The sequence below is a fragment of the Doryrhamphus excisus genome, linkage group LG2 (assembly GCF_037039965.1).
Source record: "Doryrhamphus excisus strain RoL-2023G ecotype Guam linkage group LG2, RoL_Dexc_Guam_v1.1, whole genome shotgun sequence".
Taxonomy (NCBI): Eukaryota; Metazoa; Chordata; class Actinopteri; order Syngnathiformes; family Syngnathidae; genus Doryrhamphus; species Doryrhamphus excisus.
The window spans coordinates 16,790,458-16,810,343 of record NC_136358.1 but is presented as its reverse complement, the minus strand read 5'-3'; the positions used below and the strand labels follow the sequence as shown (position 1 = coordinate 16,810,343).

The window sequence follows — 19,886 nt, the reverse complement described above, 5'->3', positions numbered from 1 at the left end:
AATGACATATAGTTAAAACAGTATTGGCCATCCTACTAATAGGACGTGAAAGAGGAAGAAAAGATGCATTTTATATGCATACAAAAAAGCACAGTTCAACTGCAAAACGGCTAATCCATGAATCTCTTTGAGAATAATTCTCTGCTGTTTTTAAGAATCCGCTGCAAAAAGGCTAACAAGATTTGAACTCAACTCACAGACAGGTCTGATGTCATTCACGGGTGGGATTAGGCCCGCGGGCCCGCAGTTGGACAGTCCTGCTCTATTGTGTCCGCATTCCAGAGACAGTCTGCAATAAGCACGATGACTTTTAATCAATGACAACATGACCGAGTGTTAACAAGATAAAGCGCCATTTTGATATGTGGGAGGATTAGACAGGCTGGGAAAACACAGCATCCCGGATCTCAACAGTGATTCACGCTGCCTGGCTTTTTATGTGAGACTGCAGAATCCGGACTTGCTGGCCTATAAAGAAGTCATTCAATAGGCATTGCACATGGCGCCACGGGGGTCATTTGATGCGCTCAAATTGTTGCATCTGTACAGCTGTGTGTGTGTGTGTGTGTGTGTGTGTGTGATGGCCAGTGTCCAGGTACAGTAGAGAAACAAGGGACTCAGAGACTAGGAAAGACAGACTATTGAAAATTGTCCAAACAGACCCTGGAAAGGTGAAAAGGGAGCAGGGAAGTGATAACATGTGGACATCTTTGGATTTTTGATGTCATACGGAGGAGTAAATAAGGAAGGAAGTGCAGCTTTAGCCTAATTAGAGGCCTGCACTGGTTTGTGTTTACATTGCTGCCAAACTGACTCCAAAATAGCACAATTGCAATGAATCATTATGGCACTTTGTTGGACGGACCGACTCTTATTACTTTCCCTTATTTGCAGTGCAAACATTCGAACATTTATGTCACACACACACCTAGAAATATGTAAGCAAACATAAAACGGCAAACAAATGTGCGATTTAGTATGTTTTAGTATTGTTTAAAAAGGGTTAGGCTTTAATATTTTCACCTTTTTTGTATGCAATCCTACTAAACTCTTGAAGGAAAAGTATACAACTTAAGTTTACTTTCAGGGCAGCTCATGTGATACGGTATACTGTACACTTCAAGTTAGTACTTTGGACACATTTGCTATTGAATGAGATATACTATATGTGTTTTACTGGACGGTTAAAATACTGTCAAGATTCCTTGGTTGTCGATCCAAAGTGATTATACTCTATAGTCGTCCCTCGTTTATTGCAGCGAATTGGCTCCGGACTTAGGATTCAATATTTTAAAATGGAATATATTCAAAATGATGGCATAGGAAACCGGTTTACGAGTTTCTAAACATTATAAGAGCCCTCTAGACATGAAATAACACCCCTATAGTCATCTTTACATTTGTTTTGCCCAATATAAGAGATATTATCAGAGAAATTAAGACATATTAGATGTAAATAAGATGACAGACTCACATGTTAGCATTTTTTTTCTGGACAACGTACTTCCTGTGGTGGCTAGTGTCTCAACAATGTATTGTAATGGCAGCTTTAAATGGCTTTACACTCATATTACACAATATAATAGACTTAATAAGAGTAAATAAGCTATTTAAGGTTTAAATAAAACTCTTGCTTGTGTGTGTCATGGTAATTATGTTATTATGATAATTATGTTATTATTGTGCCTCTTGTGAGATCATTTAAAGTTGCAATAAACGCTTGTTGTGGTGATCACTAGTGGTGCTTGTCTCATTGAAAAATTACGGACACCTAGTGGCCAATGTCGGATACTACATTCACATTCTAGTTCATTTAGCCATTTTTATGCTTGAAAATGCTAGTTTTGGCCAAGAATAAGTATTTTTTTAATACTAACTTTTAATAGAACCACAAAACAGCAATCATTTACTAATTAGAGCGAGGGTGAAGACTGATGACCGCTTAGTACTCACCACTGCCCCCATAGGATCAACAAAGTATTACAAGACCAATCCCAGCATATTCGGGCTCCACTACTGTTTGTCATCTGACATCAAACTGAGACCGAAACTCTTCTAGTGTTTGGCAAGTGTCGTATAAATCATTTCATGGCCCCCTTCGACTATTTACTTCAACTTGAAGTACCCTCAAGCCATCTGAAAAAGAGCTTGACAGTAAACAATCTATTAAGGACGGAGCACAATGGTGGCCCTAATATGGTACTGTTGATGCACTGGAGAGGGAACACAAGAGGAGTAAGTAAATACTGACAAGCTCTGTGTGTGTATCAGTACATGTCAACAACTATAGTTGTGGGAGATGCAGCCACTGTGGTCACCACCGCTATTGCATAATGGAATAGAAGACAATGGTTTTCTTTAGTGTGAGGAACATCACATGTTTACATTTATGCAATTCCATATGCCTGACTGTACACATATCGTATGTACTATGGACGGCTGGTACATACTACTACTATATATGCAAATGTGAACAGCACCAGCAGTATTGCATTGAGAACTAGAACTTGTTGGTATTTAAGTATACAGTAATAGCACAGTTCAATTATCGCTCCTTTGCTATATCGCAGTTTTTCCAGAAATTAACTAATTAATAAATTATTGGTTTCGTGGTAGACTATGGTCGATTATTAGTCAAAATATATTGAAACACAACTGATATGCAGTATTCAGGTTATGCCCCAAAAGCTTCTTATATTTAGAAGAAAAATTTTAGGCTAACTGGTGAGCTTTCTAGCTAGCTGCCATATCACAACGTGATGCAAACAATGACTAATAGGAGTGTAAAACTGATTATAGGGGGGATATTTCATCCCTACAGGGCTCTGATACTGTTAAAAAACACATTTTAAAAAAATCATAAAGAGGTTTTTTATGCTGTAACAATGGAAATATTCCACTAATTATCATTATATGTATTTATCGCGGTGAGGCCTGGAACCAATTAATCGCTATAAATGAGGGATTACTGTATAACAGCAGTACTGTATGTAGAAATAGGGTTAAAAAAACTACAGTCATCCCTTGTTAGAGCATAGAAAATCTGTTTATGACTTTCTAAATATTTAAAAAAAAATTTTTACATTATCAGAGCCCTGCAGACATGAAATAACACCCATAAAACCGGAGTACCAACAGGAGAAAACATGCAAACTCCACACAGAAATGGACGAGGGTGGAATTGAACCCTAGTCTCCTAGCTGTGAGGTCTGTGCGCTAACCACTTGTTCACCGTGCCGCCGTGAGCTAACCAGGTAGCCTGAAATGTATTTTTTCTAAACAAAAACATACCACTTCCACACTGAATGGGAGTAGAACCTTATTCACTAAATCATGTCAGACATGCCATGGCTGACGTCAGGCAGTGTGAGGGTAATTGTTTTTGTTTTGTGTCATTACCCCTGCCTAGTTACCACAATACTACATATGTGTTTTGACTAATAATAGACCACAATACAGCGATTAGGAATTTTTGAAAAAAAATCTATATAGCAAAACTGCGATATTGCATGGAGCACTGCATACACCATTATAAATACAGTAAGTACTCAATATACTGTATAAGTTGTATATGCCAAACATAATAGTAGCGGGATGACAACTATACATGAATAATATATAATATAAGGGGCAGGAATCAGCATGATGCCTAAAAGGGAAGCAGTAGCCATCGCACGTACATGTTCTCCAGTAAAATAGACTAATATTTACATCTGTAAGTATATCCTGTCTGCTTGGATTACATCACGATTACCATAAAATGTGCGCTGATGGACGGGTCTATCTCGCTGTGCATCAGACCTGTTAGCACTATGCCCTGGAAGAGCTGCGGTGGATGTTTATGAAGGTGGGAAGCCAGTGCAGACCCTCCTCCATGTCCATGTGTGTGTTATGGGATGTGTAACACTAAACCACACACAGCTCCATGGCCCCCTTTGACAATTAGCTTCTTAGTGAAGGGAGAGAGAGAGAGCGAGAGAGAGAGAGAGCGAGAGAGAGAGAGAGAGAGAGAGAAGCCTTCTTCACTCACTCTGCTTTAAGTTTAGAGGCAGACGTTCTTGGCTCGGACGCAGCGCTCATGTCAGGATTAGGAGCCGGGGACGTGGGACCAACCGGTGAGCTGCAGGATCACGAGCCAGATTCCCTCCCCGGACAGGTAAGACATTTAAACAAGGAAAAGGTGTACATATGCATCTTTTTTTTTTTTTTATCTGGATTTTTCTTTGAAAGCATGCACATAAGCACATAAAGACTTTAGAGGTCTCAGTGGGACTATGACCCAGTTTCTGCTAAGGTAAGCTCCAAACTCTTAGTCTTACATGCATGCTGTCTAACAAAGATCCATGATACTTGCTCTGTCCCCTTTTAAAATCCACTAGTTTATTTTTATTATTGCACTTTTGTATTTATATCTTTGTTTTTAACTATAGTTGTTGTTGTTGTAGTCCAATGTAGTCCATTGTGTTGTGCATCCTATGAAGATAAGCACCAACTCTATAAGATAGGGTTTTAATTGAACCATTCGTTTACACAATGCCCCTTTATAGAATGGTAATCTGGTACATGTTAAACACAGGAAGTGAACAAACTTCAGTGCAACTTTTTGAAATAAACGTAGGCGATATGTATGCGTTGTCAGCCATGTTACATAACGCTCTTTTTACTAGTCTTATTTGTGCAGCTAAATGTACACAGCGACTTACGTAGAGAGGGGAGCGATACCCCCTGCATGAGTAAAATTCCATCCACATGTGGTTTATCCCTGGAAGAGACACGAGCAGAGGGAAGGGGTGGGGTGGGTGGGTGATGGTTTGTGGGAGGCTTTTGCTTGTAATTGTGTGCTGATGAGAGGCTCGTATTCTTCAATTCCTGCTGTTTCAGCAAATACAGCACAAAGGAGATGTTTCCATACAAAATGCACGGATTAAAGAGGCCAAGAGAGTCCTGATGCCCACTCAGGTGTCCGATATTTTTCATCACCCTCACACCGAGTCGGTACCCATGACGCTTGCTGAGTCATTGATGAATGATTTGAATGAACGGCGCTTTCCCACTCAAGACAAAGTCCAGATGTTGGAGGGGTTTTTGTGCATTAGTGCCGCAGCTATGAAACAGGATGGGGGGTGGGGGGATACATATCACAAGTATTTTACATCAGCTATCCCCGACATAAAGGAACACATGGAAGGCATGTTCTCTTAAAGCTATATGTTGCTATGTGGTGTCTATTTCTGGGGGCTGTCGCAGAAACAAGCAAATCTGTCCTCAATTAGGCGCTCGGGGATGCGTTCAGGGTCCTCTCTCACACAATACATGTCTGGAAGTCTTGTCTTGAAATACAGACGGGGGGCAAGAGTTTTTTTTTTTTTGGACGCCATATTAAAGATTAAAACTGTCTCAAGGGATTATAATAAAACTCTGGGATTATAATAAATAATTCATTCATTCATTTTCTACCGCTTATCCTCACAAGGGTTGCGGAGAGTGCTGGAGTCTATCCCAGCTGTCTTTGGGCGAGACGCGTGGTACACCCTGGACTGGTGGCCAGCCAATCACAGGTCACATATAGACAAACAACCATTCACACTCACATTCATACCTATGGACAATTTGGAGTCACCAATTAACCTAGCATGTTTTTGGAATGTGGGAGGAAACCGGAGTACCCGGAGAAAACCCACGCGTGCACGGGGAGAACATGCAAACTCCACACAGAGATGGCTGAGGGTGGAATTGAACTCGGGTCCCCTAGCTGCGAGGCCCGCACGATAACCACTTTGTGCACCGTGCAGCCCGGTTAATTAATTCATTCATTCATTCATTTTCTACTGCTTATCCTCACAAGGGTCGTGGGGGTGCTGGAGCCTATCCCAGCTGTCTTCGGGCGAGAGGCGGGGTACACCCTGGACTGGTGGCCAGCCAATCACAGGTCACATATAGACAAACATCCATTCACACTCACATTCATGCACGGGGAGAACATGCAAATTCCACACAGAGATGGCCGAGGGTGGAATTGAACTCGGGTCTCCTAGCTGCAAGGCCCGGGTGCTAACCACTCTCATTAGAATAAATTAATCACTCAATAAATTCAAATTAACTCATCAGCATAGGGCCATGCATGTCTGTTTTCCTCCCCCAAAACAAGCAGGAAGAGAGTTCACTCTGTGCATTGGTTTCAGCACCTTGCTGCGTTTGTTACATAGAACAACGGCATGAAGGGAGTGAGCCATATGAGTCATATTTTTTGATTAATTGGATTTCCTTTTGGGAAAAATTGCTTCAGATTTCGGGTTTGTCGGAACTTATGGAATGAAATCTTAGCACCACTGTACTAAAAAGCTTAATTTTTACTTATCTTCATGTCATGTTTACATTTGCACAATTCAACATAAATTGTGCAAATGTAAAAGAATAGGAAGAAGCCGTTTATTGAATTGTTTCCTATTGCTGGATTCCAATGAGATTGCGACAAAAACTGCTTTTGATTGAAAATCTTTGTGCTGTTCAAAGAAAGCCCCCTTCATGGTCCTTTATTTTTCCAGCTCCTCTGGTTCTACTTTCTTTCTTCCTGCAACAAAGTAACCCTTTTGTTCTAAAGGGCTTCCCTGTAGTGCCCTGTTTTGAGTTAGTGCATAAACAGCCTCTCTGGGGAACCCGTTTTTTCGAAACCTGCGATGCATTCAAAGGCAGTGCTGTTAAGAGTGTAGCATTGTGTTTTTATGTCCTAGCATGGTCGCACCTGTTTAAAATGGTTTTCAAAAGATGTAAGCACCTTCCATATGTGTTTCCCAGTTATCCCACACAGATTTCCTCCTGTGATGATGTCTGGGTTTTTTGGTCTGCTGAACTCAAATGAACCATCACATCCGGCATGTGTCTCTCTTCTCTCCTGACAAGGACAATAATTGGATTGAGCTATAAATTTCATTGTCCAAAATAGCATTAGCGACAGAATCTGCAAACAGTATACATCCTTGCTTTTACACCAAATCCTGTTACTTCCGATGTATTATAAACCGATTCAAAAACCATGGTTTCGCAATCACGTTGGCTGAAAAGCTTAACTCGATGACATAATCGGCCCTCCCGCGGTTAGGAGTACATGTTACCCTAAGCCAGAAATGTTCACACAAAAAAATAACAAGTCTGACAATTAGCAGCTAATATAACCTAAAGCATGGAAGCTACTCATGCTGGCTTGGTGCATTTGCACCTAATTGTCATCCTAATATGGGATTAGCCAGCATACCGAAAGGCAGCGAGAAGAAACCCGTGGGGAGTCAAACTTTTATTAACTTTTGTATTGCTTGTATAGAATTCCACTCCTTGGTGTTGCCCGTGGCACATTCTACAAATACAATTTAATAAGAAAATTAAGCAAAACAGCAGTAATTTTAATGGAATAAAGGCTAAATATTAAGAAACAAAAGTTGTAATTTTATGGGAATAATGGAGCAATATTATGAGGAACAAAAATTTGTTATTTCATTAATTTTTTATTAATGTTTTATTTCATTAATTTTAGCAGAACAAAGTAAAAATTTAAAGTAAGATTTTTTATTTATTTATTTTTATTTGCGAAAAAACTTCTATTGTTACGAGAATAAAGTCAAACTGTTCCTATACAGGAACAGAAGTACAGGTGTAATTTTATGAGACTAAAGTAAAAATATTACAAGAAAAAAAAACTGCAATAAGCTTGAACAACTTTTGATGGAAAAATTTCATTTGAGTAAAAAAATCATTTGAGTAGCATATCAAAGAAAAAAAAAGTTGTAATATAATGAGAAACAAAGGTTTTAAATTACGGAAAAAATAGTTATATTGTGAGAATAAAGTCATAATATTAGGGAGAAAATGTACAAATATTATTTCAGGAGAATGTTGAAATATTTGGAACAGAAAAAATTACAAATACACCACAAAGTGGCACTTAGGTCGGATTGATGTGAAATTTCTCACACCCCTCAATGCGGTATTGAGCCCTATCAGCACAAAATTTGGCACACCCATTTCGGGGACTGACAAGCACCCGTGTGTAAAATTTTAGCAAGATTGGTTGAAAAACATGGCTGCCATCAAGCAAAATGTCTGTGCGGGCGTACCTCAGGGACTTTTACCGTGTACTCTATAACAGCATTTCTTAAAAAGCATTTTGAACACAGAAAAGGTGCTAAATGTTATATAACTGTGAAAGGTCGTTATATTATACAATACAAGGTCCTATTGCACCAAAGTGACACATTTTGTACGCTATTTTAAGCTAACTGGCCAAACTAATTACACACAGTAGAAAGGGACAGTAATGCTAGCTTGCGTTGGCTAATTCAAGCGGGTGTGGGCATGAGGGTGAACCGCATTGGGTTTGCTGTGGAATGCAATGCAAATAGCTGTGATGGTAAAACGATCCGGCCTGGAAACGTTTCGAGACTATAAACAGAATTAAGAGTTCAAAAAGTGTTAATGGATGCTAAGTGACACGTAGGCAGATATCTGCAAAAAATAAAAAAGTGCAAATTGTACGTTTTGGGGGCTTGGAACAACCCTCGAAATTTCTTACATATGACTGCATTGAGGTGATTGACCGTCTAGGAAGGCAGAGTGGAACGGAAAATGCATCGGCGCATACATTCTCAGCTGTTTGTGTCTGTTATTCACACAAAAGGATCATCGGCACTGACGGGCTTGTTCCACTGTTCGAAACTGTAAAGCTGTACTACTGGAAGGCTGCGGTTTGGTACAGTTGGACCTGACTCATGGTGAACCATGACTCACTTATTTTTTAACATTGGGCACCATGGGTGTATCAGGATAACAACAAAATGATCAATGAACCTATGAAGCACCTGTAAAAATAAAAAAATTAATTATCGCTCTGTCGCTATACTGTAGTTTTTCAGAAATTCATTAATTATCTCTATTTCTTATGGATTAATTTTTTTTTTCATTCATTCATTTTCTACCGCTTATCCTCACAAGGGTTGCGGGGGTGCTGGAGCCTATCCCAGCTGTCTTTGGGCAAGAAGTGGGGTACACCCTGGACTGGTGGCCAGCAAATCACAGGGCACATATAGACAAACAACCATTCACACTCACATTCATACCTATGGACAATTTGGAGTCGACAATTAACCTAGCATGTTTTTTGGAATGTGGGAGGAAACCGGAGTAAAACCGGAAAACACACGCATGCACGGGGAGAACATGCAAACTCCACACAGAGGGTGGAATTGAACCCTGGTCTCCTAGCTGTGAGGTCTGAACACTAACCACTTGACCGCTGTGCAGCCGTGCAAACAGATACCAATAATAATATTTTTTAAGGATGTTTACAAAATAAAAATATCCTTTGATTTTTAGCTAGCGGCTAGCTAGCGGCGTAATGTGTTGACATGGGCTCTAATAATGGGAATTACAGGTTTTCTTCGGTCTAACTCGGAAAATATTTGATGTATCAACATTGAATCCCACTTCACAGAAATTCACTGATCATGGTCGGGTCTAGAACCAATTAATCGTGATGAACGAGGGACAACTGTATATATGAAAAATACATGGTTATAATGGGAGTCAATGGGACCAATTAAGTCCCAAGGGTGAAGATTGATATATATAACAAATATTTGACTGACCCATTGGCCCATTTTCAAATTAAAAAACAACAACCAGACTAAAACGTTTGGTTGCCCAAGGTGCCTTGATGATGAAACCGACTTCCTGACTTTTTTTTCCAGGTGTGACATCATCATCCTTACTCCAAGCCCAACCTGACCACCACCCGCCATGCATCTCCTCGCCGTCCTGTGCCTCCTGCTGCTCCTTCGGTTAGCCGAGCCCCACGGAGGAAACCCAGACTGGGTCCATACGCGGGGCAAAGGCAGAGCCGGCGTTGTGAGGCGTCAAACTCAGGAGTGTAAGGAGTACATGGAAGCAGGGGAGAAGTACCTGGACTGCCAAGATCGACAGTTGACCAACGTGATGCAAGACTGGCCCAAAGATATCCACCACCTGCTGCTGGCTAGGAATAAAATCCAGGCGAGTACAGGAAGTTCTTAGAAAGATACAAGACACGTAGCACCTGCTGTGGTCCAGATACAGGACACAGCTTGTCCGTTACGCTTTTATGTCGCTAATGAAGATCTCCGGATTCATTTCCGTGCCGTCAGTGGATATGACCTCTCGCTATGACCCAAAATAAAGCAGAGTTGTTGACATCATGAACATCTGCTGAGCATCACGGGGGTTTGGATCAAAGAAACGCCTGGAAATTCAGTCTTAACAGTTCAAACTATTGACTGGCATGCTTTTTTTAAACTTAATTAAAGTTTTTGATGGTTCCGAGTTTCAGGTTTAAGATTTCTATCGTGTTGATATTTTTTTTTAAAAGATTAAAAGACGCACCTTTTTAATCAGGCTTTTAACTAATATTTTTAAACTTTTCTTATGTTTTTATCTTTTTAGTCCTATTTTATGATCTTAGTCTTCAGCTTTTAACTCCAGTGTTTTGTTTTTATCTTTTTAAGTCATATTTTATGCTCTTAGTCTTCAGCTTTTAACTCCAGTGTTTTGTTTTTATCTTTTTTGTCCTATTTTTTTTGCTCTTGGTCTTCAGCTTTTAACTCCAGTGTTATGTTTTTATCTTTTTAGTCCTATTTTATGCTCTTAGTCTTCAGCTTTTAACTCCAGCTGGGGGTTCCTCCCTTTAATGTGGGGATCCGCCCGTCTGTCGGAGTCGGGGGGCCCGGGTGCTGGTCCTCCCAGTGTGGACGGTTTCCTTGTTCCTCAGTGCCATGCCATGTCTCCCTACTGTGTGTGATTGCGTGTGTATGTGCGTGTGTGGGTCTAGTATGGAGGGTGGGTAGGAGGGGCTTTCTTTTGTTTCTTTGTTTTTTCCTTTAAATTGTGGAAATTGTTTTAATTCTGTAAAGCACTTTGTGTTGCATTTCTTTGCAGGAAAAGTGCTATACAAATAAAGTTGATTTGATTTGAGTTGATTTGATCCTTCTAAATTCCTTTTTTTTAGGTTCTGAGGGACAACATGTTCTCCCAGTTCACCCAGCTAAAGAGCCTGGACCTCCAGCAGAATGATATCTCCATGGTGGAGGAGCGAGCCTTCAGCGGTTTATCCAAACTCAGGACTCTCCTCCTGCAACACAACAGCTTGAAAACGGCCTCAGACGAGGTCCTCCTCCCCATGCCCCGCCTCACCTACCTCCGTCTCTATGACAACCCATGGAGTTGTTACTGCCCGATGGATAGTCTGATTAGGACCCTGCAGGTGCCTACCAACCGCAACTTGGGGAATTACGCCAAGTGCGCCGAGCCCCTTTCGTTAAGGGGCCAGAAGCTGAAGAAGCTGAACGTGGACGCGTTGTGTGCAGCTGACAATCAGGTGGACGGTACACGGCCAAAGCCATCAATCATCAACAAGCCAATGGCGACATCCATGTGCCACACCTACATGTTCCCCAAACCTCTGCTGGACTGCAGCAACAAAGGTGAGCCTGTCAGTTTTGACTTTTTAAATCATAAAACACCTCAACTAAACGAAACTAAACTCTATTCTTAAAGGGCTACCGCACACACAAACAGATATCCATGGCTCTTAATCACTTTTTCGTTTGTGGTTTTATTGACAGAGAGGAAGTAGTAAATCTGTTTTTGTTTAAAAAAAAAAAAAAACACTTGGCCAGAATAACGCAGGAAAGATGGAAAAAGGCCAGAATTAGTGAAGAAAATATGAATAACAAGAGGAAAAGGGCTGTCCAATTTATCAACATCTGGTTGTGTATGTGTCTTTAATTACATTTTATTTAAGGAATATTTCTGTGTTGCGTTTCCAGATACAGCTCAACAACTCCTGAATTGGGTGCAGAACTGAACAGATATTTTTGTGTGTGCATGATTCCGACTCAAAAAAACATAATTTTTCACTGAACATCGACTAGCCGGACCCTTCACAATGCATCATCTGTGTCGGGCAAATGGTTGCAGGAGATATTTAGCATATGTTCCGACTATTTCTACAGTAGGACTGTTCAATGGGGTCTCTATCTGACTTGTTGCTGCCTTTTTTTTGCTATGACAGGCATGATGAATAGATCTAGACAACGTAGGATTTCATCATAAGAGATTTATACTCTAAAAGGCCTGAGCTAGAAATTGAAATAAACAGAAAAAAAAATCAAAGTTTGTTAAAACTAAACGCACTGGACAAGCAGAGAAGGAGCAGAGTGAGGTTCCCCGTTAAGGTAAAGTTAGCAGGTCTTTATGTCTGCGTTCCTTCAACTTTAATAACTTTAGACGAGTATTGGCTCAAATTTATCAACCAAAAAATGAGTAGGCTAGTGGCCTCTGACATAAAAAGTTAGCTCAGAGCCTCAGCAAACACAAGCTGATACAAGGGCGGCAACTTTGCAACCTCAATAAGCTATGGTCGGAACTTAAATGGACAACAATGAGCAAATTTTGCCGGTGGGAGGGAAGTCTGTAGAAGATGGAAGATGGAGGGGTGGAAAAAAAGTACTTTAAAACAATTGTTGGAGTGAGGTTCCCCATTAAGGTGAAGTTAGCAGGTCTTTGTGTCTGCGTTCCTTCAACTTAAATAACTTTAGACGAGTATTGGCTCAAATTTATCAACCAAAAAATGAGTAGGCTAGTGGTCTGTGACATAAAAAGTTAGCTCAGAGCCTCAGCAAACACCAGCTGATACAAGGGTGGCAACTTTGCAACCTCAATAAGCTATGGTCGGAACTTAAATGGACAACAATGAGCAAATTTTGCCGGTGGGAGGGAAGTCTGTAGAAGATGGAAGATGGAGGGGTGGAAAAAAAGTACTTTAAAACAATTGTTGGAGTGAGGTTCCCCATTAAGGTAAAGTTAGCAGGTCTTTATGTCTGCGTTCCTTCAACTTTAATAACTTTAGACGAGTATTGGCTCAAATTTATCAACCAAAAAATGAGTAGGCTAGTGGTCTGTGACATAAAAAGTTATCTCAGAGCCTCAGCAAACACCAGCTGATACAAGGGCGGCAACTTTGCAACCTCAATAAGCTATGGTAGGAACTGAAATGGACAACAATGAGCAAATTTTGCCGGTGGGTTGGAAGTCTGGAGAAAATGGAAGATGGAGGGGTGGAAAAAAAGTACTTTAAAACAATTGTTGGAGTGAGGTTCCCCATTAAGTTAAAGTTAGCAGGTCTTTATGTCTGCGTTCCTTCAACTTTAATAACTTTAGACGAGTATTGGCTCAAATTAATCAACCAAAAAATGAGTAGGCTAGTGGCCTGTGACATAAAAAGTTAGCTCAGAGCCTCAGCAAACACCAGTTGATACAACGGTGGCAACTTTGCAACCTCAATAAGCTATGGTAGGAACTGAAATTGACAACAATGAGCAAATTTTGCCAGTGGGAGGGAAATCTGGAGAAGATGGAAGATGGAGGGGTGGAAAAAAAGTACTTTAAAACAATTGTTGGAGTGAGGTTCTCCATTAAGGTAAAGTTAGCAGGTCTTTATGTCTGCGTTCCTTCAACTTTAATAACTTTAGACGAGTATTGGCTCAAATTTATCAACCAAAAAATGAGTACGCTAGTAGCTTGTGACATAAAAAGTTAGCTCAGAGCCTCAGCAAACACCAGCTGATACAAGGGCGGCAACTTTGCAACCTCAATAAGTTATGGTAGGAACTGAAATGGACAACAATGAGCAAATTTTGCCAGTGGGAGGGAAGTCTGGAGAAGATGGAGGGGTGGAAAAAAAGTATTTTAAAACAATTGTTGGAGTGAGGTTCCCCACTAGCAGGTCTTTATGTCTGCGTTCCTTCAACTTTAATAACTTTAGACGAGTATTGGCTCAAATTTATCAACCAAAAAATGAGTAGGCTAGTGGCCTGTGACATAAAAAGTTAGCTCAGAGCCTCGGCAAACACTAGCTGATACAAGGGCGGCAACTTTGCAACCTCAATAAGCTATGGTAGGAATGGAAATGGACAACAATGAGCAAATTTTGCCGGTGGGAGGGAAGTCTGGAGAAGATGGAGAGGTGGAAAAAAGTACTTTAAAACAATGGAAGGAGTGAGGTTCCCCATTTGGGTAAAGTTAGTGGATCAATACATCTGTATCCCTTCAACTTTGGTACCTTTGGAGTGGTTATTGTTTCATATTTCTCACAAAAAAAAACCCAGTATGCCAGTGCTTTAGGGTTTAAAAAGTGAGCTCTGAGCCTCAATTCAACAAGCAGCACCGGTCCAAATTCAGAGACTGGCAAATGAGCCCACATGGGGGAGGACAAATTTGGAACATGGTTTCCTTTCACAAGCCAGAGAGAATTTAGATTTTTTTTTTCTATCTCTATGTCCTCGTTTCTCCTCCCTTATGTCGAAACGGCGCCGCCCCTGCGGTTTGAGGGCTGCTTCTCTGAGGTGAACCACAGCACATTTCAAGACTCCACGTCATTCCTAGTGGATCAGAGCTAGATCAGAGCTGGGACTCTGTCAGGGAAGTTAAAGAAGAGCCCTGAGTCACAATCTTGTCATATTTTACAGTAAAGCAGCTGACCTAAGAGCATTTTTTTTTAATTAACACCAGTATCAGATAAAAATCCTCTACACTGAAGATGATTGTGCAGAAACAGCGTCCATTCGGAACTCATGAGAACTTGAAGTGACTGAGCGGAATGATTTACAGCAATGACTCTTCCCTGCTATGCAACCATTAAGCAACAGGCTAAAAACTTTGTCAGAACGTGTCTTACTTACTGTAGCGATATAAATACCATATAGACTTGGATGTCATGCTACTTTTACGCTTTGGAGAAGGATTTATGTTCTTAAGCTTCGTGACAGGCTCAGATTTGCCTTGAATGAAACAGATGTCGCTATTTTGCATCCAAATATTCCAAACGGTGCCCATTTTCACCTCTAAATTAGCTTTGTGGGCATGTGGACACAGGAGGAAATGACGGATCAGTGTTAGATGCAAAAAATAACAAAACCCCTTTGTGCATCTTTGTATCCAGACACAGCCATGCTTTATGGCAGCATGCCGCCATGATAATAGCCTACAACATCTGTGTTGTGGCAATAAAGTCTGCAACATCTGCACTGTAAAGAGCATTCTTCTACCTAAATTACACAGTCCATGCGGGAAACAGAGAGAGGTGAATCTGCAGGCATACGATACATACAAAAGCCATCACATCTGCTGACCTGCAGCTAGTTTGCGCACAGAAAATCAGCCATTTTTCATGAAGAAACGATCAATTGAAAATGAGTGAGGTTCCACACGTAGGTGGCGTTTGTGGGTCTGTACGTCTGCATCACTTCAAATGTGGTACCCAATGGTTCATATTTTTTTTTAACAGAAATCATTTGACAGGTGGCTTGTGTTTTTCGAAAAGTTAGCTCTGAGCCTCTATTCAGACATATTTTAATATAAACAAAAAGATGGCCAAGTTTGGCCCATTTTTTTTACTCATAAACATCAATCAAAAAAAACAAACAAAAAAACTTAAACTATATTAGGAAAGCAGGAAGTGAACAAATGTAACAGTTACTGATTGTAAAAGTACCAGATGGAGGGGTAGGATTTAATAAGCTTTGCTTCTTCTTACCCCTTTTGGACATGTGGAACTGTGAACTGATTATGTGATGCATTCAATTGTAATCTGATGCATGTTCAAATGAAATTAAATCATTACCATTACCAATGTGGAAAAATCGTACAACATACAAGACTGGAGGAAATTCATTGGAGTGAGGTTCCACATGTAGGTAACTTAGCAGGATTATACATTTGCATCCACTCAACTGTGGTACTTTTGTGGAGTGCAATGGTTCATATTTATTGAACAAAAAACAGTAGATTGGCGGATTGTGTTTCAAAAAGTTGAGACTGGAGTGAGGTTCCACAAGTAGGTAACATTAGCGGGACAAAACATATGCATCCCCTCAACTGTGTTACCTTTGAAGAGGGTGATGGCTCATATATTTGAACACAAATCAGTAGGCTAGCAATCTCTGCTATAAAAATGTAAAAAAAATTATCTCTGAGCCTTTGCATTTGAATATAACTTTCGCGGGTCATCACAAATTAATTCAGTGGCAAGTTGCAGTACAAACAGAAACCGAAAACAGAGCGCAAAATTTCATTCCAAAAAGTGCGGTTCCCCGAGTGGTTGAAGTTAGCGGGTGTTTACAAATGTCAGATTTATTTACTTTTCTGTGTTTGGACCAGGTATAGACAAAAAAAAATCAGTTGGCTACAACACAAAAGGTTACCTCTGAGCCTCAGTTCTTGACAAGCAGCACTTGTCCATATTGAGCCCAAGAGAATGGCAAGCATGTCAACAAAGCCCACATCAAGCGTGACAAATTCCTGAAAATATTCTCGACTTCATCCAGACGCACAATTGATGGGCGACATAAGCGAGACTTCTGGTTTTGTTTATCACGTTTGAAGACACTTCAGGAATCTTCCACTGATATAACACAGGCTTTGGAATACAATGCTTTTGCTGTTATGTTTTGCTTGTGAGAACCGCTGTTTCATGCATTGACGGCAACCCGACACCTTGGAAATGCCTCGCAACAACGACAAAAAGAGTGAAAATATTGCGCGCACAACCCACGCAACATCTTGAAAACAGATAACGATGCAGACGAATGGGATCTCCTGTTGACTGTGATGCAACTTCTGGGAGCTGGAGACGCTGACAAAAATGGACAAAACAGATTCGTAGAAGGCAGAGATTGTGGAGCATGTTCGCATTTCCTGTAGTCATAACAGCGCTTGACCTTCGGTGGGTTTATTGAGGTGAAAACAGTGGATTCAATTGGATTTTAGGGTGCATTTCTGCTTGTGGATACATGTGTTGTGTGACTTAACATGTATACAAATTGTCCAACAGTCCACCATACAGCCAATGGGATACAATGTGCTCTACAACCATGCATATTGGGTTTGGAATTCACAGTACCACTCCACCGTCTTCTTCCATAGATCTAACTAACATCCCGCCTGACCTGCCTTCCGACATCGTGAAGATGGATCTTTCCGGAAACAACATCAAACACCTCAGGCCCAAGCAGTTCCTGCTGTCCAAAGACCTCAAGCTGCTCAACCTCAGCAGCACCAGCCTGAACCACATCGACACAGGTAAAATGACGTTGTGTAAATACACCGACAAGTGCAAAAACATCAGCATTTATTGATGGGAGAATAATTATATTTAGAAGTTCAAGTCTCCGGCATGTGTCTCTTGTTTCTCAAATGGACCGCCGTGAGGCTCAAAGCTAATGATGTTTACGCCGAGGAAATGAAAGCCTCCGCAAAACCTTGTAGTTGTATTCATTAGCATGTCTGAGTAAATAATCTCACTACAGGCACACTATTTGTGGTCATTATCTCGTGTTTAGGGTGAAATCCTTTGCTAAAGAGCGCTCTCATACAAACTGTCTTTAACATGCATGCCAGGTTTGATGCTCCCGTGGAACGCAATAGTTTCCATAAATACTGCCATGACAGTGCAGTACAGTTTCGGACCTACTGCGAAAAATGTTGGTGAAAGATACTCTATATAAGGTGAATTCTGCTGTTTTTATGGACCATGCTAGTCAAAGAGGACTGCTTTGCTAGCAGTTTTTAAGGACCTACTGCAAACCAGTCAAAGATCCTTATTATGAGATGAATGCTCTGCTGCTTTTAAGGACCAAAAACAAAACACTCGTCAAAGATCCTCTCTACATGAAAGGCCTGCACTGCTGTTTTTAAGTACATACTACAAACTAGTCCAAGATCCTCCATATGATAGGACTGCTCTGTTGTTTTTAAGGACCAAGTGACCTCAACTGCAAACTAGTCAAAGATCCTCTATATGGCAGGAGTGAGCCAACTGTGGGAAAAAAAACTAGTCAAAGAGCCTCTATAGAAGGTGACTGCTCTGCTGTTTTTAGGAACCTGCTGCAAACCAGTCAAAGATCCTTTATATGACAGGACTGCTGTGCTGTATTTAATCACCTACTACAAACTAGTCCAAGATCCTTTATATGACAGGCCTGCTCTGCTGTTTTTAAGGACCTACTACAAACTAGTCAAGGATTCTTGATATGACATGAGTGAGCCTACTGTGATAAAGCACTAGTCAAAGAGCCTCTGTATACAAGGCGACTGCTCTGCTGTTTTTAGGAACCAGCTGAAAACCAGTCAAAGATCCTTTATATGACAGGACTGCTGTGCTGTTTTTAAGGACCTACTACAAACTAGTCCAAGATCCTCTAAATGATAGGACTGCTCTGCTATTTTTAGGAACCGGCTGCAAACTAGTCAAAGATCCTTTATATGACAGGACTGCTCTGCTGTATTTAAGGACCTACTACAAAGTAGTCCAAGATCCTCGAAATGACAGGCTTGCTCTGCTGTTTTTAAGGACCTACTACAAACTAGTCCAAGATCCTCTAAATGATAGGACTGCTCTGCTATTTTTAGGAACCGGCTGCAAACTCATCAAAGATCCTTTATATGACAGGACTGCTGTGCTGTATTTAAGGACCTACTACAAAGTAGTCCAAGATCCTCGAAATGACAGGCCTGCTCTGCTGTTTTTAAGGACCTACTACAAACTAGTCCAAGATCCTTTATATGACAGGACTGCTGTGCTGTATTTAAGGACCAACTACAAACTAGTCCAAGATCCTCTATATGACAGGCCTGCTCTGCTGTTTTAAGGACCTACTAAAAACTAGCCCAAGATCCTCTATATGATAGGACTGCTCTGCTGTTTTTAGGAACTGGCTGCAAACTAGTCAAAGAACCTTTATGTGACAGGACTGCCGTGCTTTATTTAAGGATGGATGGATAGGTTGCCAGGTTGCCAACAACCCCAAATTATACGTTCCATTATTTTTAAAAGTAGGTCCCTTCCCTCCCTATTCCCTATTGCTCCTCGTCCAGATGAAAGCTAAACCCAAGGCCGGAGCACAGCAGGAAACGCTCCGAGCTGTCTTATTAAGCCTTTCCTTCCCGTCAGCGTCCGAGACACATTGACTCACATTCCTACAGAGGACAACGCTGGCGAAGGACAGTTCAAGATGTCCACTAACATGTCATCGTCCTGCCCTAGGTGCGTTTGCAGGCCTGCTCTACCTCCGCGAGCTTGACCTGTCCAACAACAGCCTCCATTATTTCCACTACGGCGTGCTGGAGGACCTCTACTTCCTGCGAAAGCTCTCACTGGGCAACAACCCGTGGATCTGCGACTACAACATCCACTACCTGATCTACTGGCTGAAGCTGCACCCTAGCGTGGTCTACACGGGCCTCAAATGCTCCGAGCCGCAGGAGTTCCGCGGTTGGCGCGTGGAGGACTACGTGAAGACCTACAATGGGGAGTGTCCCAAGGATAGACAGACAGGAGGCGGGGACACGGGTCAGGGGGGGCAGGAAGGGAACGAGAATGAGGCGCAAGAGCTGGTGGGGGAGACCGAAGAAGGGGTCCGGCCGCGACCCTTGAAGGAGAAGAAGCCAAATAGGTTTGAGATTATCAGGTTGAGTTAGTATGCATGCATTAGATGGGAGTTTAGTCTGGGATGTTTTTTTTTATTCTGACAATCATTCAGGCTTTATGACACAATGTCCCTTTTTATCTGTAAATAACAATGGAAGTCCCTCTTGCTGTTTATCGATAGGTTTAGTAGCCACAAATCCAACACCGCCCCCAGCTGCTCAAAACTATGAACTACAGGTGCTTTATCTCTCAATTGTCTTTGTGTATTGATGGATGAATGGTAATTTAGATAAGATGTTTTGGAAATAAAGCTGTTTCTATTTTTTCTTGAGATCATTCTTCATTGATAGACCTGAATCGATATTATGAGTTTGTATCAGGA

The 19,886-nt window shown here is 41.1% G+C and overlaps 1 protein-coding gene across 1 annotated transcript; it reads left to right on the top strand.

Annotated features, from left to right (window-relative positions):
• The first annotated feature begins 4,040 nt into the window (after window positions 1–4,040).
• lrrc17 (leucine rich repeat containing 17) lies at window positions 4,041–19,852 on the top strand. Its single transcript, XM_058078625.2, has 5 exons — window positions 4,041–4,156; window positions 9,738–10,038; window positions 11,027–11,501; window positions 17,002–17,157; window positions 19,121–19,852. Exons 2-5 carry the CDS (start codon window positions 9,787–9,789, stop codon window positions 19,552–19,554), a joined length of 1,317 nt encoding a protein of 438 aa, XP_057934608.2. The 5' UTR covers window positions 4,041–4,156; window positions 9,738–9,786; the 3' UTR covers window positions 19,555–19,852.
• The last annotated feature ends 34 nt before the right edge of the window (window positions 19,853–19,886 follow it).